Here is a 26,124-nt window from a genome sequence, read left to right as displayed (position 1 = left end):
AGGAGGTTTCTCTGTGCTTACGGTAGGTTCCCGCTGATCATCCCTTCCACACACGCAAGTGCGCATTTGCTGATCCCAAACCCCAATCCATCCCTCTCCCTCCACTCTTCCCCCTTGGTAACTGTGAGCTTGTTTTTGAAATCTGTGAGTCTGTTTCTGTTTTGTAAATAAGTTCATTTTTTATCATTTTTAAAAATTCCTCATGTAAGTGATGTATTGGTCTTTCTCTGACTTAACATCACAAAATATGATAATCTCTAGGTCCATCTATGTTGCTGCAAATGGCATTATTTCGTTCTTTTTTATGGCTGAGTAATTGCCATTGTTTATATGTACCACATCTTTATCCATTCCCCTGTCAGAGGACATTTAGGTTGCTTCCGTGTCTTGGCTATTGTACATAATGCTGCAGTGAACATAGGGGTGCATGTATCTTTTCGAATTGTTTTTTTCCAGTTATGTGCCCAGGCGTGTGGTTGCTGGATCATATGATAGTTCTATTTTTAGTCTTTTGAAAAACCTCCATACTGTTTTCCACAGTAGTTGTACCAATATACATTCCTACAAGCAGTATGGGAGGGTTCCCAATAAGGCTGTACACTATAAAATTCTTAGAGGAAAACATAGGCAGAACATTATGCAGCAGTATCTTTTTGGATCCACCTACTACAGTAATGATAATAAAAACAAAAATAAATAGGACCTAATTAACTTAAAGCTTTTGCACAGCAAAGGAAACCATAAACAAAACAAAAAGACAACCTACAGAATGTGAGAAAATATTTGCAAATGATGCAGCAGACAAGGGATTAATACACAAAATATACAAACAACTCATGCAGCTCAATATCAAAAAAACTACCCAATGAAAAAATGGGCAGAAGATCTAAATAGACCCTTTCCACAGAAGACATACAGATGGCCAAAAAGCACATGAAGGGATGCTCAGTATCACTAATTATTAGAAAAATGCAAATCAAAACTACAATGAGGTATCATCTGACGCTGGCTGAAATAGAGGATTTTTGTTGGTATTAGTGAAAGATGAGGATTGAAAGCTCTTGGGCAGAAGCAGTGAATGATTTGGTATGCTATGCTAAGAAACTTTATTTCACAGGAATGGAAGTCCTATCAAGTGTTAATAAACATAATAGTGATAGAATCAAACTGCTAAGAGAATACCGGTAGTGTCGAGGAAGAGACAAGAGGCAGGGAGATCCTGGACTTCTCACTCTCTAGCCCTCGCTTCATCTTATTAATCATTGACATTTTATCCTAAGTTTTTCTTCAACTTTTTTGTCTCTTCCCTAGTTAGGTCCTCAATGTATTTTACTTCAGCTGCTTCTCTAACCTTCTCCACCTGCGTGGGAACCATTCTCCACAGAGCTATTGAAGTGATCTAGCTACAGCCAACTAGGAAGAATGGTTCTCTGTTATCTATGCTTGGTTCTAACATGGCGTACAAGCTCTTCCATTATTTGGATTCTTGGGTCTCATTTCTAGCTAGCTTCCTCCTCTGCTAGGGTGAAAACCTCTCTTAGGAGAGAACACATCTTCACCCCTCTCCCTAACACAGATAATTCCTCATTGCTGGCCTCTTGCTGCCCTCATTTCCCCAAGTATTCCCTCTCTCTAATCTAACCCTCTTGCTCTCCCTTTTCTAGGGCTCACAGTGTAGGACTCAGGTGTTAATCACCTCTTCCAGGAAACTTTAACACGTATTCCCATGTTACATAACCTCCCTCCCTTCTCTAGCCTTTTGGGTTAGGAATCTCTCTTCTGTGCTTTTTATAGGACCTTGTTTTTACTTTTCTTCTATGCTGTACTGTAATTATCTGTCTAGATATGTTTTCCACACTGGACTGAGATTTTTGAGAGCAAGGGCTTTTTTAGTTCTGTGTGTATTCTCAGCAGTTAGCATAAAGTCTAACATAATGTGGTGGTCAAAAAGGAACTTCATATCATTTTTCTTATGAAATAATGAGGGTTTGAACTAGGCCATTGGAAGTGGGAAAGAAGACTGGTGGGATAGAGAGATGGGAAAGAAGTCACTTTCGATGGCAGTGATAAGTTAAAGGGAGAAATCATGGATGCTCGAGGTGTGCAACCTGAGTGAATGAGTTTGGAGTGCAGGTTTTTGACTTGTTAAGTTTGAGATATTTGCTGGGCATTCTAGAAAGATGACTAGTAGACAACTAGAAATATGAGTCTACCTGTTAGGAGATGAGGACTTAGGTGTCATCAGCATATAAATATTAATTGGGGCATATGGAGTAGATAATAGAAGCTTGGAAAGAATGGAAATAATGAGACAGGTGGAGTAGGGATCCTTGGGGAATATCATTTAATAGGTTATAGAAAAGTAAATAAGTAGGAAGTATATTGATTTCAGTAATGTCCAACAATGAAGAGAGAGTTAAGCAGTTGAAAATTGAGAATAGTATATTTTATTTGGAATTTAGAACATCATTATTGATCTTTGAGAAAATAGTTTTTGAGTCCAGTAGAGTGAAATAGCAAATGGATTGAAATAGGTGATTGACAGAGGCTGAGAAGCAAAGAAATGATGAACAAGTGGGAAAAGCAAGTACATATTATTCTTTGCAAATGTGCTTTATGGAGAAATGATGTCTTAAGGAAAAGGGATTTTTATCACTTTCTTGAGGGGAAGGTAGAATGGCAATAAAATTTTTGTTTTATATTTTGTTTTGGGATGGGAGATAGTCTTGGAAAGTTTTATGAACTGATGTTCAGGAACCAGAAGAAAGAAGACTTGAAGTCCAGAAGTAAATCTTTAATGGAACAAGGGCAAGAAGCAAAGGAAGGGGAGTCTGGCATTGAGATCTCAGATGGTCCTGTTAGCCTTGAAAGTGGTGGGGACACTTCTTCCTTGGGCTCAAAAGAAAAAGAATTAAGGAGAAGTAGGTATATATACATATTTAAAGATGGTATGATGGAATATGAAGGATCTGTTTTCTATGAAGTAGGCCACTGGTCATTAATTGCAGGGTAAGGTTTGGGTAGGTCAGGGGTAGGATAGAGGATGGTGGCAGGGTGGCACAAGTTATTTTAGAAGATTGGTGAAGAACAGAATTAATGGTGGGGCTGCAGATAGATTTTAGGATTCAGTTGAGATCGAACTAATGGATAAATATATCCATTTATAATCCATTTATAAATACATCCAGTATAAATCAATCTATCTCTCTGCCTGTCTGTCTGTCTGTCTGTCTATCTATCTATCTATCTATCTATATTTTCATCCCCCAAAGAGACCGAAAGAAAGGACAGAGCACTGGGGAGTTACTTGCCGTTGCTCATTAGGATTAAGTGAGGTGATGGTTAAGGACAGTGAATTTGCTCTGTAGCCCTAATCCTTAGAAGAATTCAAGAGGTGGTGCCGAGCTGGCAAGTGGGCTGCAGCAGACAGCGGTCCAGCTGTTAGTGGACTGGGGCTAAGTTCTGCCTGGTCCTAGGTCAGTACGATCCAGAGTCGATTCAGGGTACTTAATGCATGACTAATAATATTTGAGATTTAGTGTGAGAAGGTATCTTTTTCTTTCCTTCTTCCCTCCCTCTCCCTCTCTTTCTTCCTTCCTTCCTTGGTATATTCTTGCTCTATATCAGTTAAAGTATGTCAAGTAAAAGCAACAAATAGATTGCAGATAACTTACTCTATTTTAAGACACAGTGAATCTTGTATAGAAAGTATTGGCTGGATTACGAGCTCTTACTGTTTAGTTACTCATTCCTGATTAGAATATCTCTGGTGGCCTTACATACCAACTAATAGATTTCAAAATGTGAAGACAACCCTAAAGAGATAATCTCTTTCCTCTTATTCTGTCTTCTGTCAGGAAGTTGTAAATAGGTATATGGACCCAGTGGCTAGATTCACCTCTGGCATGGCTATCTGATAGGGACAGCATTCCTATCAATTATGCTTTTTCTTAAAAAATTAAAACTATGAAAACAAAAGCATAATTTATGTAACTCCTTTAAGAAATGCGTAAATTATGGGAAACAGTAAAGGAGCAAGATGTGATTGAAAATCAACAGCTCTATGAGTTAAGAACCTTCTCTCTACGACTCAATTGTTGTCAGTTACTGCTTAACTTAACGCTGGGTTTTCCTTTTTGCTTTCAGGAAAACCTTTAACTTACGCCCTGGGTGTTGCCTGTCCACAGTTTCCTGGTGGCTCACCGCTTCTGCCTGCTCCAGCCTTGCTCCGGCAGCTTCAAGGCTTCTGGGCTTCAGAGCTTGTTGTGAAAGCTTGCTGCTTTGGCCTGCTACCCCTGCTTCAGGTGTCAAAAGCTTTTAATTAGCTTGCTTCCTCTAATTACCATAACTAGGCCCTTATGTGTCTGCATAACCTAGTCCTAGGGTCTGAAAGGAGAATTATTTTTAGCAATTCATCCTTCCTTAAAAACTCTGTACCCTGGCTCTCCTGGGATTCAAGGGAGAGTGAGAGTTTTTCGTTTATATTGCATGATTCACCTTTGGTAGCCTCTGTATATGCAGGGCTAGTCTTCAGCCGTAGCTGCCCACTAGCATGCACATACTGTTGTTTTATAGCCAGTATCTGTTCTGAGTGGTCAGTGCCCATGCTGTACCAATTTCTAAATATTTTGACTATTGCTACTGTAAATATAAATTGCATCTTCATAGAGAGTATGCCTTTAGCCAGTTTAGTTAACTCTCTGTAGTGTTTTTAGTTTGGTTGTTAAAGAGATTCAGTGTTTTCTTATTAAATATTTTGAATACAAACTGGTCACTCACAGAACAGTGTATAAAAAACAAACACTGTGATTTCCATACATACTAATGATGATCACTATTAACTTGGCAATAAGAATCAAGACTATAGGCATGATGAATAGGGCTCTTCAGGACCTGTAGAACCATAGGAGTTAGAGCAGTACATAACATTAGCTCTGTCGTCAGATAGTGAGGACTGTAGAACCTGCTTTAGGGTGGTGTAGGAGTTTAATATGGCAGTATGTGTATTGTACTTAGCCCAATGCCAGGCACAAATACGCTTTCCCCAGAATGAGTTGTTTTTATTATCTTATTGTTATTAATAATACATGATGGTAGACATACAGCAGTGATTAAAAAGATAAAGACATGAAACAATAAATAATGAACAGTAACAATAGACAAAAGATAATAAAGGCTGAGTTGTGACGTTGAGATTTTAAAAGCCATACATACTGTCAAGAGAGCAGCATGAGCTGGAATAATCTGGTACACACTTAATAAACCTTAAAATACACACTTGTATCTCTTTTGTCATAATGTCTTATTTTTATTTGGGTTTCAGTATCAGTTGCATAGTGTACTTGAAGCTGAGTGTATTGATGCCTTACAGCATCAATATGTGTATACATACACTCATAGATTACAAATCACTCATTGTTTATTCAATAAATACTACTGCAGACCTATTGATTCCCAAGCACTGGGCACATACTAGCGAACAAATGAGAAAAAAAAATCCCTGCTCTCATTGAGTTTATACTCTAGTGAGTGAGATAAACAATGAAATGAGATAAACAAACATATGTTTGTTAGATAATAAGAGCTGAGGGCAAAAGGAAGCAAAGAAATGCGATAGAAAGTATGTGAAAGGCAGAATGACGTTGCAGTGAGTGAGTAAGCAAGCAAACCATGTATCTATGGGGTGGGGGGAGACCATATGAGACCTAGGGAATAATAAGTGCGGAAGCATTAAGTTCAGATGGACCAGTGTGTCTGGAACAGAGTGAGCCAGGAGAATAATTCAAGATCTGGGAGGTTGGAAGACCAGGGATATATGTTGGACCAGGATACTTAGAAGTTATAGCGTGGAGCGTTGGAGAGATTGGAAACTGAAGTTTTGGAACAGGGTGTCATGATCTGAGCTAGGTTTAAACACAATCATGTGGCTACTGTTTTGAGAAGAGATTGTGGGGCATAAGAGCAGAGGTAGAGAGGCTGAGTAGGACAGGCCAGGCAAGGTATAATGATGGATCAGAAGGGATAGACCAGAGGAGATGTGGTGAATTCTGCGTCTATTGAGTGTAGGCTAGATTTGTGGAACTGCATGCCAATTGCCTCTTGGATATTGAAATTCTGTTTAATGTAGTAGAATCATTCCTAAGGGTTATGTTGTAGCTGTAAGTGATTTTTTTTTTTTTTGTCTTTTTACCTTTTCTAGGGCTGCTCCTTCGGCATATGGAGGTTCCCAAGCTAGGGGGTCTAATCAGAGCTGTAGCCTCCAGTCTACACCAGAGCCACCACAAGGAGGGATCCGAGCCGTGTCTGCGACCTACACCACAGCTCACGGCAACGCCGGATCCTTAACCCACTGAGCAAGGCCAGGGATCGAACCTGCAACCTCATGGTTCCTAGTTGGATTCGTTAACCATTGAGCCATGACGGGAACTCCAAAAGTGATGATTCTTAAATTGTGTTTAAGAACTCTTTCACTTACGTTTGTCACCTACTGATTTTTCTGCAGCATTTGCAGTTTTTCTAACATAGTGCTTTTAATATATAAGCATCTGTATAGTTGGTTTTTTTAAAAAATACATCTTTGTTCTGTAATAAATTTATAATCTTCCAATCTATACTAAATGCACTTTTCATTTTGAGCAAATTAAATAAGAAAGGACATTTTATCACACTACCCTCTTAGATCTCAGTTAGTCATAGTTCTTGAAAATCTAGAACCTGAAGTTAGAATTCTAGGAGAATCCCTTTTTTCTTTCTTTCTTCCTTCCTTCTTTCTTTTTTTCCTTCCTTTCTTTTCTTCCTTACCCCTTCCACTTTCCCTTCCTCCCCCTTTTCCTCTTCCTCTTTCTCCTCCTTCTTCCTGCAGTGAACATAAAAATGATCTGTAGTGTTAAAAGAGAAAAGCAAGATCAGTTTTATAACTTCATCAACTTCATATTCTTTTCTCATGTCATCAATTTGATAATTTAAATTGAATATTAAAATTTTCTGAAATACTTTCTGAACTCACCTTTTAAAACTGAAGTATAGTTGATTTACAATGTTGTATTAGTTTCTGGTGTATAGCAAAATGATTCCCTTATGCATATATACACAGTCTTTTTCATATTCTTTTTCATATGGTTTGTTATGGGATTTTTTTTTTTAATTGTTTTTTTAGGGCCGTGCAGGTGGCATATGGAGGTTCCCAGGCTAGGGGTTGAATCAGAGCTGTAGCCACCGGCCTATGCCAGAGCCACAGCAATGCCAGATCTGAGCCTCCTCTGAGACCTACACCATAGCTCATGGCAAAGATCCTTGACCTGCTGAGCGAGGCCAGGGAACAAACCCGTAACCTCATGGTTCTTGGTCGGATTCATTTCTGCTGTGCCACGATGGGAACTCCCTGTTATAGGATTTTGAATATAGTTCCCTGTGCTATGCAGAACGACCTTGTTGTTTATCTATTTTATATATAGTAATTCATATTTGCTAATCTCAAACTCCTAATTTATCCCTACCCCACCCAGTTTCCCTTTTGGTAACCATAAGTTTGTTTTCATGTGAACTGACATTTTTTTAATAAAGTTTAGTTGATTTACAGTGTTTCTTCAATTTCTGTTGTACAACAGGGACCCAATCACAGCCAGTTCTCTGTGCTGTATAGTAGGGCCCCATTGCCCATCCATTCCAAATATAGCAGATTTGCATCTAAAAACTGAACTCCTATCAGTCCCACTCCCTCCCCTCTCCCCACTGGGAACCACAAGTCTGCTCTCCTTGGCCATGATCTGTTTTGATTTGTAGATAGGATCATCTGTGTCATATTTTAGATTCCATAAATAAGTAATATCATATGGTGTTTGTCTTTTCTTTCTGGCTTACTTCACTTAGAATGAGAATCTCTGGTTCCATCCATGTTGCTGCAAATGGCATTAGTTTATCTTTCTTATGGCTGAATAGTATTCCGTTGTATATATGTACCACATCTTCTTAATCCGTTCATCTTTTGATGAACATTTAGGTTGTTTCCAGGTCTTGGCTCTTGAGAATAGCGCTGTGATGAACATAGGCGTGCTTGTATCTTTTTCAGTGAAAGTTTTGTCTGGATATGTGCCCAGGAGAGGGATTGCTGGATCGCACAGTTGTTGTGTATTTAGTTTTCTGAGGTACCTCCACACTTTTCCATAGTGGTTGTAGCAATTTACATTCCTACCAGTGGTGAAGGAGAGTACCCTTTTCTCTGACATTTTTTATTTCACCACATCCACCTCATTCAAGAAAAGTTTTTAGGCAGCTCATGAAATTGTTTCAAGACAACTGAGAATGTTTTTCACCTTGCAACAGCATGGCGTGATTTCCACATGACGTGTAATATGGCCCTTATCAGCCACACTTTAATACCTCAATAATCGGTGGTCATTTCATGACTAGGATGAAACGGTATTCCACACTATCCTACTCGATGCTTCAGATTTTGCATGTTCCATACAGAAAAGATAGAAAGGAGAAAAAAACCATGTCCTCTAGAAGTACCTGATTTTAAAATATTTTGATATATATATGACATAGAAATGTATATATATATATATAATATGTGTATAGAATAACTGTAGCATACAAACTTTAATAAATTTTTTAAACAACATATTGTGGACTTTTCCCTGTTAAGTAGTATCTTTAACAATATTTTTAAGAATATTAATAATTTTCTTTCATTTGTGATCTATTCAGTCAGTTTTACCTTTCAGGATATTTAATTAATTGCTAGTATTTTAGTTACTAAAAACCACATATACTGTGTCTTAGTTCTTATTTGTGAATATTTTCATTTGATAATACTTCTTACTATATTTCTGTGTATATGTACATGTCATGGGTATAAATTTATAAAGTTGGAAGTTGAAGAGATTGAAACCTCTTATTTCATAGTTGAAGGCATTGAAGAAATTGAGATGTATAACATCTACCACATAGTAAGGATAGAGCAAACAACAGTTAAGAGACTGGGCTATAATGCGCTTAGTGCCATGCCTGATGCATAAATAGCTGATGCTTATTGAACACTTACTAAGTGCCAGACCATGTTGTAAGCACTTTATACTTGTGTGTAACCCAGGTCTGGCTGCAGAGTCTGTGCTGTCACCAGTGCTCTGAACAGTCACAATAAATGCTTGCTCAGTATTTGAGTGTTCAATACATGCTAGTTTATTTTTATTGTGTTTTTTTGGGGGGGGCCACTCCCATGGCATATGGAGATTCCCAGGCTAGGGGTCTAATCAGAGCTACAGCTGCTGGCCTATACCACAGCCACAGCAACGCCATATCTGTGCCGCGTCTGCGACCTATGCCACAGTTAATGCCCAGATCCTTAACCCACTCAGTGAAGCCAGGGATCAAACCCGCAACCTCATGGTTCCTAGTCAGATTTGTTTCTGCTGCGCCATGACGGGAACTCTGTTGCACAACTCTGTAGTCCAGAGGTGGTGTTGGTTCCAGTGTTTTTTGGATTATGGAAAGATAACTTAGTGCATGTACTCTATTTTATGTAGCACTCCTTTTGGGATTTTAAGTAGCACCTCATAAGCAAAAACATCATTGTTTCTGCAGTGAGCATGTTTATCTTTACACGAAGTGAGATTTAAAAACCCACAACCCCCCCCCCCCAAACTGTGATTAGCCTGATGTCAGTACATGTTGCCAAATGAATTGTGAAAACCCACGGGCTTTTAGAATTTTAGGTGAGGGATTGTGGACCTGCATAAAACTCTTAGAAGAACACCTGGCATTTTGACCACACTCAGTATCTGTTGGTGGATACTGCTACTGCTACTAGTTATCATCAGATACGTACATACTTATATGCATAGCAGATTGGTGGCTCATACGGTGTTAGGCTTACTTTTCACACCACAGCACCTGAGGGGAGGAAGTCTAAGCATAGGAGTCTTTCGGCCAATAACAGAGGGCGTAAGTGATGGCCTTCCTCATCTCTCCCCCTTGCTAAGTGTGAGCAAGTCTAGCTCGGTGCTCCTGTCCTTCCTTCCACTTGCAGTCCCAATTGTGTAGTGTATGATGAGTCGACAGAGTACAGAAGCTTGTGTTCCCAGCCTTTTAGAGATCTTAATGAAAAAAAAAGTTTCAATTTTTTCCGTGCTCTTTATGGTAGCATCCTCTCCCCCATTTTGTGGTGAGAACATGAAAGATCTATTTTTTAGCAACTTCCAGGTATATAATGCAATATTGTCAACTGTAGTTATCATGCTGTATGTTAGATCCCCAGAACTTACTCATCTTATAGCTGGAAATTTGTACCCTTTGACCAATATCTGTCATTTTCCTTCAACCCCTAGCCCCTGGCATCCACCATTGTATTCTCTTTCTTTGGGTTCACCTTTTTTAGATTCTCCATATAAATGAAATCATACAGTTTTTCTCTGTTTTTGGTTTATTTCACTTAGCATAATATCCTCTAGGTTCATCTATGTTGTCACAAAAGCAAGATTTCCTTCTTTTTGTGGTTAAGTAATATTGCATTTTATTTATCCCTTCATCTGTCGGTGGGTATTTAGGCTGTTTCTGTATCTTGTACAGTCCCTTTTCCTTTAAACATGAAGCCAGTGAGCAGACAATTTAACTGATCCATTATTTCTCCAGATATGACAAGATAGGACTAAAGACTGAAGTGATTGCATTTGAAATTGAGATAGGTCTTCCTCCTTCCTACCATTTTAATTGATGAAAAACTATAACCACAGTCATGAGTATAACCATTTATAATAATTATCAAGATGTATTCTAGTTCAGATAATATAGTATTATACACTAACTTTATTTATATGGTTATGTTACTTTTATTGCCGTCTGTTCCAAATATTAAATTTACTAAATACCCCGATGTGTACATTTGCTATTAAGATTTTATAATTTTTTTCCATTATAGTTGGTTTACGGTGGTCTGTCAATTTCTACTGTACAGCAAAGTGACCCAGTCACATATATATACATATATATATATATATCTCCACATTCTTTTTCTCCCATTATCCTCCATCATGTTTCATAAGTGACAAGATATAGTTCCACTGTAAACCAATTATAATGGAAGAAATAAAAATCATTTGGTACAGGAGTTCCCATTGTGGCGCAGTGGAAATGAATCCTACTGGGAACCATGAGGTTGAGGGCTCGATCCCTGGCCTCGATCAGTGGGTTAAGGATCCGGCATTGCCATGAGCTGTGGTGTAGGGCGCAGACACAGCTCGGATCCCGTGTTGCTGTGGCTCGGCGTAGACCGGTGGCTACAGCTCACATTCAACCCCTAGCCTGGGAACCTCCATATGCCATGGGTACAGCCCTAAAAAGGACAAAAGACAAAAAAAAAAAAAGAAAGAAAATAATTTAGATTTTTTTTTTGCTACAAAGCAAAACAAAAAGAGATATTGTTGTGGGTAACATGCCAATTATATCTCAAAAAAGCTGGAGAAAAGATATTTTCAAAAAGAAAAAAAAAGGATTTTATAATTTTGATACCTAAGTTTAAACCTATTCTGTATTCTTGGAAATATCCCTTTGAACTGTTTGAAGATAGATAGTTTTTTTCTCTCCTTCTGCATATTAGGATAGTATTTGTCTTTCCTCCTTTCCATCCCCTCAGCAACTGGAAGCAGCTTTGTCTCTTCCTGTGCAGTTCAGTCTCTGCTCCATAGTATCTCCAGTGAACTTCAAGGGCCCTTTAAGGTTATTTAGTCAAACTGATGCAGAGAAGTAGAAACAGAAATGTAATTGGTTTGTTGAGGGTGAAAACTGGGACATAGTTATTTGTATTTGACTTTTTTTTTTTTTTGGTCTTTTTAGGGCCACACATATGGCATATGGAGGTTCCCAGGCTAGGGGACGAATTGGAGCTACAGCTGCCGGCCTACACCACAGCTCATGGCAATGTCAGATCCTTAACCCACTGAGTGAGGCCAGGGATTGAACCAGTGTCTCATGGATATAAACCTTCATAAACCTTCAGCAGGTTTATTAGCGCTGAACTGTAATGGGAACTCCGTATTTGGCAGTTTTTTTGATCTATACGTAACTAAAATACACAGTACAGAAACATCTGTTCTTTTTTTTCTGTTGTAAAGGAATGTGTAAAGTCTACAATTTGTAGAGCTGTTAGCCTTAATTGGTTTTTAGGTGTGTGTGTGTGTCTGTCTCTTGGGGGTTGTGGTATAGTGTGTGAGAATATTTGGCATGAAAAATACTATCATTTTCAGTTTATTTCATACTGTTTGATCCCCAAGAAACATATTTGTTTTGGCAGCTGGCATTCTCTGTAGCATCATTTGGAATTGGGTATGCTGTGTTTAATAAGCTATAGTTATTTTGTATTGTACATATTTGTCCGTTTCTTAGAGATAGTAGATACTGAGTTTAAATTCCAGAGCAGAAAAGTTGAAAAGGAGGATATAATATACAATCACCAACTGATACCGTGTTCAAAAGCACAGTTGTTTGTTTGGCACAGTTTAACTAATGTAACTTTTTTAACTGACAGTATTATTTGATTTAGGATCTTAGAGTTTGAACTGCATGGAAATCATTGATAATTTTGGTATTTATTTTTTTACAGAGAGGAAAAAGGAAAATGGATAAAAAAGTATTATTTGTCATATTTTTAAAGTTTTATTTCCTTTTTTAGGTTGCTGTAGTGAAACTAAAAAATGCAGATAAAGTATTTGCCATGAAAATATTGAATAAATGGGAAATGCTGAAAAGAGCGGAGGTAAGATTCTAATTATTGGAATATTTAAATAATATTTTAGAGATATATTTAGAGGAAAATAAAATTATAGAGATCCAGTAGATCTTTAAGTATAATTTAATAACCTTTACTCTATGGTGGATTTATTTTTTAAGGCCTAAGAGGCAAATTCAGCAATTCACACTTATGATACACATATGATAAATGTTGCATTACTGATGCTATTTTAATATTGTCTGAAAACCAAATGGAAAACCTTGTAATGTAGGGCTTAGATGCTTGTGTTAAAAGAATGTGTGGAAACCAGTTTCTTTATTAGGAAAAAATTTTGTAGTGATTGATTTCAAATTTGACATAGCCTGTTTATATTATTCTGTATTTACCTTTATCCTGCTCTAAGTAGAAGTCAGCGGTCATTTGAAATATGGCCTCTTAAGAATTCTATTTATTGCTGATTATGCAGTTAAATTTATGTGAAGGGATAAGATCTGCTGTTGGAAGAATTGTCAGCATTTTTTTTTATGTTGGTGCTGGATCTGAGAGGAGGATTGACTGGAGGGATGTTAAAATATCTAATAGCTGGTATGGTGTGGTCAAAACTGACCTGACACATACATTCAGGGAGGGGTTCTGGAGGTTTCCTGCTGTGCTGGGTTATAGTGAGTCACTGGGTGGGGTGGGGCATTTAGGGGCCTCAGAACTTATAGGTGTGGAAGTATTTTAATATTTTAACCTACAGAAGGGTTATATTGCTGAGTAGTAGTCAGTATAAGCCCTGGAGGTTAGTAAGCTCCATAAGAGGATAAGGAGAAATCAGCCCTTAGAAATCTTTCTTTACCTACCAGTACTTGTAGCAACCTGAAAAACAATAAAACAACAGGAAAAAGCAAAAATAGTTCCCATGATGATAGAAACATACAGTGGTAATGAAAGTAAACATTTCAATATTTTTCTTTTGGGAAATTTGAAAAATATAGTAAAACACAAAGAAGAAACTAATAATCCCTTGTATTCTAGGATTAATAACATTTTTGGCAAATTTTGCTTTCAGTCATTTTTTCTGTTTGCTGAAAAAACTGCACACGTGAAATACAGATACATTCTTTGTAAACAAATATTAGCACATTACAGATAAAGCTAAAACACTCTTTGATTGCACCCGACACAGGTCCAGCCCCACTCTACCTCCCAGAGGTAATTACAGAAGTAATAAAACCCGATTTTAAGAAGTATCTGGAAACTTTTATGTCATTCTCTGACACATGAGCCAGTGCCCATTATAGTCAATAGCTTCAATATTTACTTTTGTATTTCCCTAAGACTGAATTGCCTTATTGTCACTGGTGCATTTTCCAGGTTATAGCAAACATTGAAATGGAGTTGAGTATGCAGTCTGTTTATTAGGCAGTACCTTTGCAGTTGACACTGATAGCAGGGAAAGAGGGTGAAACGTGATTTGTCAGGGAGAAGCCAGGCTGTCCCAGAAGCTTCTATTGATCCATCAGGAAGGTGTGGAGCAGAAAAAGTCCTTCCGAGTCGTCCTGCCTTGGGCTGAATGATTGACCTTTGTGTACCTACCTCAGTCAGTCTTTGGATATGGGCTGCCGCCAGAAGGACATGACCTTGGACTAGTGGCTTTTCTGTGTCTAAGACAAACCTGGGGGAGCTGATAGCATTTCCAGCAGTTGGAGCAATAAATCTTATTATTAAAAAAATAGTAAATAATTATGTTCTGGAGTTCCCATCATGACTCAGTGGTTAATGAATCCGACTAGAAACCACGAGGTCGAGGGTTCCATCCCTGGCCTCGCTCAGTGGGGTTAAGGATCCGGTGTTGCTGTGAGCTGTGGTGTAGGTCGCAGACACGGCTTGGATGTGGCGTCGCTGTGACTCTGGCAAAGGCCTGCAGCAACAGCTCCGACTGGACCCCTAGCCTGGGAACCTCCATATGCTGTGGGTATGGCCATAAAAAGACCAAAAAAAAAAAAAAAAGATTACACATGAGCAGCAAAGTTTCTTATCTTTTCAGCTGTGTATTATTGATACTTTAAAACAATTTTCAGAGATTTACCTCCAACTTATTTACCATATCTATTTCTATTTAAGGTATATAACAAATATATAATTAGTGGGATATGTATTATTTGAAGGTACTAGGAAACCTTGTCTATTTCTGTATGTGCCAGCTGAATAAGTAAATAATCTTATAGTTAGAGAGATAATATCTCTACAGATTCATCATTTACAAACTTTGTTAGTACATCAATAATTTCTTAAGTTAACTTCTCCCCATCTATTCTGTAAATTTTACTTTCTTGTCAAATTTATTCAGTTCTTACTGGTTTTACTTGTATAGGAGATGTCTTAGTCATTTTCCTGGAAGATGCAGTTTAGTTCACAAAATCTTAAGAGCCAGACACTTTCAAGGTTCAGTTATCTCATTATTAAAGATAATCATTTCTACACCATAAGTGGAATAATAACATATCTATAATATATATCGCAGTGATAATGTATATATATCACTGTTTAATGGCGATAGTACTGGTTTTCCTATTGTCTTATTTTTGTTATTGTTGCTAGCTCTGTTTTGTTGTTGTTGTTGTTGTTTTTTTAATTTTGTATTTGCCAGTAGTAGGAGTAGCAGCAGCAGTAGTAATAGTATCGAGGTCATTAGATTGGAACTGCCTCTATTTCCTGATTTACCACCTACAGTTTAAAAAAAATGCAGGAGTTCCTGTTGTAGCTCAGCAGCTTAAGAGCCTGACTAATAACCATGAGGATGTGGGTTCAATCCCTGGCCTCACTCATTAGGTTAAGAATCCCATTGCTGCAAGCTGTGATATAGGCCACAGTTGCGGCTTGGATTTGGCGTGGCTGCGGCCGTGGTGTATGCGGCAGCTGCAGCTCTGATTCAGCCCCTAGCCTGCGAACTTCCATATGCCTCAGGTGCACCCCTAAAAAGGAAAAAAACCTGCAATCACTATAGAAAATAAGAAGTAAAAAACATGAAAGCTCCTTTTTCTCTCCCAGATATCCAGTCTTCCTGTTCAAAGTAAATCATTATTGAGTTTCTTATTTATCATTAATAAAAAATTTTACTGTGTAGGAATCATATTAAAAGTCTGATTTTTTTCACATTGCTTTTATCATTTAATAATATATTAGATTTTTCTGTTTCCATATTTATACATTTATCTCATTCTTTCTAATACTTTCATTATACTGAATGGATATATTATTTAGTAGGTTGATTTTTTTTTTTAAACATTGATGGGCATTTAGATTATTTTTACCTTTTTACTATTTTTATTTGGTTATTTCGCCAAATCTGTGTGTTTGACAAAGAGGAATTTCAAAACAAGAGAGAAAATAGTACATCAGAACTGGATATGCCACCTAAGAAAGTATATGCAGTGTAAAATAAAAATAACAGGGGCTGTGAAGTACTGTTAATCAGAGACGTTGCTGCTGTTTGGTTACTCTGAGTTACTCCAGGTTGTGTATGCTGAGGTCGAAGGAGTTTTCAGGATAATTTTTACACTAAGGGATATTCATGTTCTGTTCACTCTAGAATTTATCTACTCCCCAGAATAAACCTCTCAGCAGTGGAAGTCATGGGATGCGTGTAGATTTAAACTTTGATAGTCGTCTAAAAAGGTTGACAAAGTCTACCTCTGCACTCATAGATGTAAAGCATGTCTGTTTTCTTATGCTTTTGCCAATTGTGGATGTTATCAAATGATTTCTGTGACATAGTTCATGTTTGATTTGGCCATCAAATATGTATTAATATGGAGATTTAAAGGTAACTTGATGCTTTGATGTGTAAGGCTGATATCTGGAGTTCTTGCATTTATTTGTCTGTACCCACAGCATGTGGAAGTTCCTGGGCCAGGGATTGAAACTGCCCCACAGCAGCAGCCTGGGCTGCTGCAGTGACAACACTGGATCCCTAACCCACTGCGCCATGGGAACTCCTGAAGTTCTTATGTTTTGCACTTTAAAATTCTACTTGTTTATTTTTTAAAAACAAAGAGACCCTTGCTTTTTTTTTTTTTTTTTTTTTTTGTCTTTTCTAGGGCCATGCCCATGTCATATGGAGGTTCCCAGGCTAAGGGCCTAATTGGAGCTGTAGCTGCCGGCCTACACCACAGCTACAGCAATGCAGGATCCAAGCTGCATCTGCAATCTACACCACAGCTCATGGCAACGTCAGATCCTTAACCCACTGATCGAGGCCAGGGATCAAACCTGTAACTTCATGGTTTCTAGTCAGATTCGTTAACCACTGAGCCACAATGGGAACTCCTGACCCTTGCTTTTTTCCACCTTAAATATTAGCTTAGAATGATCAGTTATTAGTTGAAAGACTTTTTCTGTGATAATACTTTATGGGTGAGGTAAGTCTTTATTACTAATAAATGAGAAGCCGAATTAGACATATCATGAATGGATTTTCTCATTTTAACACACTTTTTTCAAGTACTCAGGCAGTTTGGATGTTCTCTGTAAGAATGCTGATCTGATGAATGCGCCTATGGATTTAAGGAAGGGCATCATGTGACAGTTTTGCAGAGTTATTATCATTTATATGTCTTCCATATTAACTTGGTATTCCTTTTCTTGTTTCTTTTTAACCATTAACCCATTAAGGATAACATTTACACAGTTTGTTTATTTGTCTTTTAAGGGTGGCACCTGTGGCATATGGAGGTTCCCAGGCTAGGAGTCTAATCAGAGCTGTAGCATCCGGCCTACACCACAGCTCACTGCAACACTGGATCCTTAACCCACTGAGGCCAGGGAACGAACCTGTGTCCTCGTGAATACTAGTTGGGTTCATTTCCACTGAGCCATTATGGAAACTCCCATTTATACAAATTATAACTGGATATGAACAATGCTAAACTATGTAACAGAACTGTAACTGTGGCTAACAGGATGTTTGGTTGAATAGAAACTGAGTGATAGAATCTGAAGGAGTTACGTGGTTTCCAGCAACCTCCTCTTTGTGATTATTGCGTTTTTAGAGATTCAAATATTCTTTTTTTAAAAGGAGAATATTATAAAAAATCTTACTTAGTTTTTTCAAAAAAGTAATTGAAGTAGATGTTATTCAAAGTCTTCTATTATATTGAATCCTTGGTATACATACATCATGGTTTGGTTAATATTGATCAGAACAGAGTTTCTCAACAGTGGCACTTAGGATGTTTGAGGCCAGTTGTCAGATAGTTCCTTTTGGGGCTGTCATAGTCATTGTAGCATGTGAAGCCGCAGCCCCGGCTCCTTCCCTTTAGATGCCAGTAGCATTACCTCCCATCCCTCCTCACCTGTGACACCTGACTGAGTACAGAGTGACGTATTGAAGCAAAAACTGAGACTGTGCTTCACATCTAAACTCAGTATCTGAGACACTAATAAGAATAGTTTATAATACTTAAATATGTATGGCTAAAGTTCTGTGGTGTCTAAGATTTGCTTCCAAAGAAATCCTGTGTATTTATACATATGTGTGCATGTGCACACGTATGCTCATGGAAGGAGGGTGGTAAATGGATGAGAGTAGAGATGAAGCAAGATTGGACAATGGAATAATTGTTGAAGTTAGTTGATGGGTACATTGGGAATAGGGGATTGCTTTCTCTTGTATATGTTTTCAGGTTTATATTATAAATAGTTTATTTTATACTTTTAAAAATTGTTTTTTCACTAAACAGTTTAGAACAGATTAGAATCTACTAAACTTTAATCTGTCGTGTTCACAGGTAGTCTTTGGAGCTTTATTTTGTTTGGAGTCACCAATCAAATGTTTATTAGATTCTAGCTAGAAATGTCTTTGAAATTTCAAATAGCTGTCATGGTAAGATAAAGCCAGGAGGAAGGTGTCTTCTAGGCTCGGATGGACTTTGCCATCTCTCTAAAATATTAGCAGTAAACCATAACCTAAGGTCAGTTAAAGTCTAAAACAGAACTTTGTGGTGAGTATGTCAAGTGATTCTGTTTTCCTCCTAAAGTGAACCAAAGCATCATATTGTAGATTTTAATAATTGAGTTGACAGGTTAAACTGCCCATTCATTTGGTTTAAGCTTTGTTTGTTTTTAATATTTGCTGTGATGATGCTGTTCAGTGAATCACTGTGGAAATTCTGTTGCATCAAATAAAATTTATGGAAATACATGTAAAAATTAGAGTATTTAGGAAATTAGGGAAAAATAGTGTAAATTAGGTATTCTTAATTTTTTTGTATATTGCGGCTATTGAGTTTATCTTTTGAGAAATCTTTTTTTTTTTTTTTTTTTTTTTGCTTTCTAGGGCTGTACCCACAGCATATGGAGGTTCCCAGGATTGGTGTCTAATTGGAGCTGTTGCTGCCAACCTATGCTACAGCCAAGCAATGCAGGATCTGAGCCACGTCTTTGACCTACACCATAGCTCACGGCAATGCCAGATCCTTAACCCACTGAGTGAGGCCAGGGATCAAACCTTCAACCTCATGGTTCCTAGTCAGATTTGTTTCCACTGCACCACGATGAGAAATCCTTGTGGGAAATAAATTATTAGGCACCTAGTCTGTGTGGAATACTATATGATGGCTTTACAGTGTGTATGGAATGTGCTACAGCCATTAAGAAAAACTAAGTAGGTCTCTGTACTGGTGTGGAAAGCTGTTCAGTATATTGTTACTTGAAAAAAAAAAAAAAAAAAGACTTACAGATCACTGTGATGCTCTCATTTGTGTAATGAAAGAAAGGTAGGGAAGATGGGACACCACATGAGTGTAGTATTTGTGTGTGTGTGTGCGCGCGCGCGCGCGCGCGCGCGTGCCTAGATATATGTAGACATTTTCTGAGAAGATAATCAACTTAATTATTGGTGGTAACCTCTGGACCTAACAGGTGGCCAGTGAAACTACGAAGGCATGACTCAGGGAGACTTTTAGTTTTTGCTTAATTTTCAGTTCTTTCTGTACTGTCTGGCATTGGAGATTTTCTTTTTTCTTAAAAAAATTTTTTTTTGCTTTTTAAAACTTTATTTCAATATAGCTATGCTTACAGAAATAAACATTTACGGGTTAATGGAAGGCAATTTGAGTTTAACTCATCTTACACAATTTGGACCAAAAACCTGGTACACGTTTTGCTTTAAAAAAAAAAAAAAAAAAGCATTTGCAATCTGGTTTTTCATCTATTACAAATCTATGTAAAAGATCCTCTATCAAATGCTGCTAAGGCAAACAAGAACCTTGAGAAATTAACCTTTGTTTTGTCTCTGAAAACTAAAATGTATTGCACTGTAAAAAGCTTATAAAATTGGTGCAATGAAAACATGGTTGTAATTTTTTAATGGCAATAGTAGATTTTTAAATAAAAATGTGAAGATATAGTATTGTTATTTAAGTTTTAGTCATACATTTCTAAGGTTCTCTAGGATATGTCTTTGTAATTGTGGAAGTATACCCTCAGAATAAATTAAAACTTTTATAAATCAGTAAGAAACAGACAATCCACTATAGAAAATGGGCCAAGAGAGTGAACAATTCAAAGAGAAAACTCAGATGTCCAGTAGGCATACGTGAAATTATTTATTTGCACCTGTAATTAAGAATATGCTAATTAGAAAATGCCAAGATATTTCACACCCATCATATTGTCTAACAATGCTGAGTTGAGGATATGGAAAAAGGGGGAGGGTGGTAACTGGTAAAGCAAAAAAAAATTGACTGTATCTGGTAAAGTTGACTGTATCTGGTAAGTAAAAAAAATTGACTGTATCTGGTAAAGTTGAAAATGTGTGTATCTAGCATTTCTACTTCTAGTGTATGCCCTAGAGAAACTTCATTGCAGCATTGACATAGCACAAAGTTAGGAATAACCTATGTTTTCATGATTATGGGGGAGGTTACATCAGTTCTGCTCTATTCATACAGTGGAATACCATAGTAATTAAAAGCAAAGCAGCATTATTGAGTAAAATGTAGTCAAGTTGGAAAAGTATAAATACAATTATACTGTTTATTGTAAATTTTCAAAACACAGAAAACAATTCTATTGTTTTTGGACACCTACAGGTGTAGTCAGAGCACGTGCCGGGAAGAATGTATACTAACTTCAGGTTGTTCATTTTATCAGAGGAGGAAAGGATGAGGATGCTTTGGGAATGAGAAGGCTTCAACTTTGTATCTTCTGAAAAACAAAAAGATCAGAAGGAAATGTGACCAAATGTTGACATTTTATATTATCTAGATAGTAGGTTGAGCCATGGTTGTTAAAGGGTTCTGTATATTTTTGTTTTTGTTTTGACTTAATGACACTATTTTTAAATGTAAAATATTTTTAAGTGTATTCTTTCAGTTGTCCAATTTCTGAGGGTGCTTTGAAACTTGACTTGTTAAAAAGTCATGTAATATTGAATGTACTCCTTTTTCAGAACATAAAATGTAATAAATATTTTAAGCAATTGCTTGCATACTATATTTCCTAGTTTTACATAAAGTGTCCTATATCTAAAAAATTTTTCTTTTCCTTTTCAGACAGCATGTTTTCGTGAAGAAAGGGATGTGTTAGTGAATGGAGACAATAAATGGATTACAACTTTGCATTATGCTTTCCAGGATGACAACAACTTGGTAAGAATCATTTTTATATGTCTGTATGCTTATTAATTTTTTATTGGCAGAATTTAGCATTATTTTCTCTTTAAGTATTATTTACATATAAATGTTATTTAGAAAACCACTGAATTTCACAGAGCTTAATGTTGTTTAGTTAATATGTGATCCCCCCACCCCCCACCCGGGGTAATTCAGTACCTTTCCATTGGAATTTTTTATGCTTCTTAATAAGCAAGTCTAGAGTAAATCCAAACATTTAATTCTATAAAATATGGTCAGGGTTTTTTTTTGTGATTTTCCCAATATATTTTATTTGTAGTATTCTATTACTATTTAGAATTTTACATATTTTTCAGAGTTCCTTTGTGCTACTTTAAGTAGAGCCATATTTAAAATCTAGGCTATGTCTAATTTTATATCAACATCGTGAACCACTTGACAAAAGAAGTTGGGAAAGAACTTGGAGGAAAATCAAACTATTAGAAGCACTGCCAATTGAAGATTGAAGAGATTAACAAGTGAATAGGAAAATGAGATGAAATCTGCCTATTTGAGTGTATAATCCCTTGGCCTGTTATTTAAGACTTCATTTTCTGACCCCAGTTTTTATTTCAAGGCTTTTTTTTTTTTTAGCACACACGTGTTGAGTTCCTGGTGTGTGCTAGGCATTATACTATATACACTGTGGAATAAAAATTAATAAGACATTTTTTATGACTTTGATATTTATTGGACATGTGCTGTGTTCCAGGCACTGTTCTTTAGATTCTATAGATTCAGTAGTGAATAAGACAGACGAAGGATCTCTTTTCTTACTGTTGTAATGTTCTTGCAAGGGAAGTCAGACAAAGAATCCGCAATCAGTAGTTCCCTTTGTGGCTTAGTGGTAACGAACCTGAGTGGTATCCACGAGGACACTGGTTCAATCCCTGGTCCCACTTAATGGGTTAAGGATCCGGCATTGCCATGAGCTGCAGTGTAGGTCACAGATGCATCTCGGATCCTGCATTGCTGTGGCATAGGTGTAGGTCCACAGCTGCAGCTCCGATTTAACCCCTAGCCTGGGAACTTGGATGTGCCTTGGGTGCGACTCTAAAAAAAAAAATCCACAATATAAGTAAATAATATTTTCGGATTATTTCAGATAAAAAAAAAATGTAACACTTATTCAAAGGTATGAAGTCAATAAGGACTCTTCTAGGACAATGTAAGCTAGCTGACCGATGAAGCAAGAAGAGGCAGAGAGGTCTGGGTGAGCAAAAGGGTAGAAATTTGAAGCCATCGGTTATATTCCCTTTGAGGGAGGAAAGAGAAAGAGGAGGGTGAGAGAGGAGAGATGAGAGAATCATATCATATAGCACCTTATAAGTTATGGTAAGGAGATTAGACTTTCACAACCATGAGTTTTAAAAACAATTTTTTTTTTGGTCTTGGAACTCCTTTGTGTGTGTGCTTTTTAAAATGATACCATCTCTGAAAGCCTAGACAATCAATGAAGCATATAGAAATGGAGCTCTCCTGACTGATCTTTCGGCTTCCTCCTTCCACTTTCCTTCATGCGACTTCAGGGGCCTTTTACACAGCAAGGTGTGAAAACTGCTGTTTTAGGAATATAGAAAGTTTGTGGTAGGAAGGGACTGAGGTGTTTGAAGAATGAGAGAAAGGGCTAGTGTGATTATAGTAAGGAAGGGGAGAGAGGGGTAAAATGAGGCTTCCAGGGGGCAGGCCATGCTGAGGAGTTGCAATTTTGTTTTAATTTCTAGGGGGAGTTTTACAGACTGATTAATCAGTGTGTATTTTATATAGAACATCCTAGAAGCAGTGTGAAGGATGGATTTCAGGGGGTAAAACTAGAGAGACTAATGAGACTTTTGCAATATTCAGATGACAGATAACGAGAGTTTGAATAAAGGTGATAGAGAGGATGGTTTCAGGTACTGTTGAGGAAGTAGGATAATTAGAACTTACTGTGTTTGATGAATGTCAGTGGAGAAGAGAGGAGTTGGAATGATTCCCAGTTTTCTGGTGTCTGGCTTATGGGATTCAGTGGATGGTAGTTGATGAATTGAGTTGGGGAATATAGGAGGAGGAGAAAATTTCGAGGAGTGGGAAGATGATTAGTTTGATTTGGTATATGTTGGGTTTGAATTGTCACATGATTCTTTTAATGGGTTAGATGTCTAAGTTTCTGAGGGTGACTAGCACTATACATTTAAGAGTTTTTATATATCTGATTTTGGTAAACTGTGGCCTGCAGCTCAAATCTGGCCCACCTATTTTTGTTTTATTTTATTTTCTTGTCTTCTGTCTTTTTAGGGCCACACCCACAGCATATGCAGGTTCCCAGGCTAGGCGTCCAGTCGGAGCTGTTGCTGCAGGCCTTTGCCAGAGCCAGAGCAATGCCAGATCTGAGCCGCATCTGTGACCTACACCACAGCTCACGGCAATGCCGGATCCTTAGCCCACTGAGCGAGGCCAGGGATCGAACCCGCAACCCCACGGTTCCTAGTTGGATTTGTTTCCATCGCACCACGATGGGAACTCCTGGCCCACCTGTTTTTGTATAACTCGGGAGCCAAGAATTGTTTTTACATTTTTAAGTAGTTGAAAAAAATCAAAAGAAGGTTATTTTGTGACGTGAATATTATGTAAAATTAAAATTTCATTGTCTGTAAAGTTTTATTGAAATGCAGCCATGCCCACTGATTTATATGTTATCTCTGGCAGCTTTTGCTCTACAGTGGCAGTGTTGACTATTTGCGGTGGAAACCAGTGCTGTGATGGGGGTAACACTGCTGCATGTGTTAACTCTCATTGCTTTGCACTGTTACTCAGACTACAATCTGCAGTGACAGTTATAACTTGATAGCAGTCCAGTGCTATACATTGCTATACTATGACATTTTATTATTTTTTTAAATGAATAGTGACATATGCCTCATGTCAAATGAAAGAAAACTAGATTTCTCAAATATCATACTTTTAAGGCACAGTGGAGTATGGATTATTTTGCTAATGAATTAAATTACAACAGGTGTTTATTACATGATCTACTACAGTTGTACCAATAGACTGTAATAAATGTCTGCATTGCCCAACTGAGCACTCATCACAACATCCCTAACTCACAGGAAGGCAGAAACCAGAAAAAGTCAGAAAATTTAAAACAATATATTATCACAGCAGAGTTTTTTTCACAAAAATTAAAAATGAAAATGAGACTACAACTGTAGGCTCCTGAGTGGCTCATCTGTTAATCAAGCAAAGGAAGCTGTTTACCAGTGTTAAGTAAATCATGTTTGATTGCAGCAGCCAAAGAACTGGGTTTGCAGAAAAGAAACTTATCCGAGACTATTAGCCTCTTGGTGAGAGCATTTGCTCAAAGATTTGAGGACACTGGGAGTGACATCAATGATGGAGAAATAATCCAGAGGAATAATCATTTCCTGTTACATTGAGAAGTTTTCTTTGGCTCTTGAGTTGAAAGATGTTACTGATTCTGCTGAGTTATTTGAAGAGTCATTGCTTGAATTTGAAGTACCTGAGGAATTAGTGTGAAATCGTTATAGTCCATATTATTTTAAAGTGTGAAAATATGTGTGGAGCAGAAAAAGGCTATTTGGACAGATTTATAAATCATGTGAAAATATTAGGTGCTTTAAGACTGTGGATGTGCATTCTCTCATTAATCAGTAGTTAGTTTGCAGCAAATATTTGAATATATTACATGTTGAACCAGCAATATCAACATTGCACTTCATTCAGTCTTGTGGAAACAACTATTATCATTTCCATGAATTTTGATCAGAAATTAAAGGTAGGAGGTTCCCTTCATGGATCAGTGGTTAACGATCCCAACTAGGATCCATGAGGGCACAGGTTTGATCCCTGGCCTCACTCAGTTGGTGGGGCTGTGGTGTAGGCCCCCAGCAGTAGCTCTGGTTAGACCCCTAGCCTGGAAACTTCCATATATTGCCAGAGCAGCCCTAAAAAGCAAAAAAAAAAAAAAAAAAAAAAAAGAAAGAAATCAAAGGTTAACATCCTTGCTATACCATACAACCATTCACTGGTTTTGCAGTGGTAACATTTTAGTCCAATATTTTGAACCAAGGAGGAAGATTGAAATATTTCTGAACCAGAACCCCCATCCTCAACCATTGTTATCAGGTATTGAATAGGTTTGGAAATTAGCTTTCCCTGTAGACTTGATATGTTTCAAAAATAAATTTAACATAAAACTGTAAGGCAAAGCAACACTTAATGCTGTGGTGAAGTCATTTTAACAAGTAATAGTGTTTGAATCACAAGTAATGTCAAGCTGCTATATCTACTTCCCAGGCTGTCAAAAGTAAAAAGGAGCGAGATCTTCATTTTGCCACAGATTTGCAGTAGATAGATCATTTGAGCTCAAACTACAGTTCTGGAATCATTTTTGGGGACTTGATGTAATGCAAAGGAAATGTCCATAGTTCAAAATCCATTTAACTGGGCAATTGAGAATTTGTGCCTAATTTTCAGTTAGAAGTGGTTAATCTGTTGTGTAATGGCATATTAAACACAAGTTATGGGGAAAAAAAATTTAATAGCATTCTCCACATGCCTTCTAAGGGAGGAATATGCTAAGTTAAAATGATAGACAAATGAACTGATACCAGTGTTTGGCAGTACCTGTCTTCATGAATAGATAGTTTCACAGATGAAATATGTTAAATCTCATTACAGATCAGCATATACAGATTAACCTTTGTAATTGATTTTTGGCGATAGGGAACACAA

The 26,124-nt window shown here is 37.3% G+C and overlaps 1 protein-coding gene across 11 annotated transcripts in view; it reads left to right on the top strand.

Moving 5' to 3' along the window:
* CDC42BPA (CDC42 binding protein kinase alpha) overlaps positions 1 to 26,124 on the top strand; it is a 289,959-nt gene that overhangs the window by 76,118 nt on the left and 187,717 nt on the right. For all 11 annotated transcript variants that reach the window (XM_047755429.1, XM_047755428.1, XM_047755424.1 and 8 more), the window contains exons 3-4: positions 12,668 to 12,751; positions 21,268 to 21,363. In XM_047755429.1, the coding sequence (XP_047611385.1) occupies positions 12,668 to 12,751; positions 21,268 to 21,363 (180 nt within the window). The remainder of the gene's footprint in view (positions 1 to 12,667; positions 12,752 to 21,267; positions 21,364 to 26,124) is intronic.

The sequence above is a fragment of the Phacochoerus africanus genome, chromosome 12 (assembly GCF_016906955.1).
Source record: "Phacochoerus africanus isolate WHEZ1 chromosome 12, ROS_Pafr_v1, whole genome shotgun sequence".
Classification (NCBI taxonomy): Eukaryota; Metazoa; Chordata; class Mammalia; order Artiodactyla; family Suidae; genus Phacochoerus; species Phacochoerus africanus.
The sequence above is the reverse complement of the archived record's forward strand: the minus strand, read 5'-3'. Positions and strand labels throughout refer to the sequence as shown.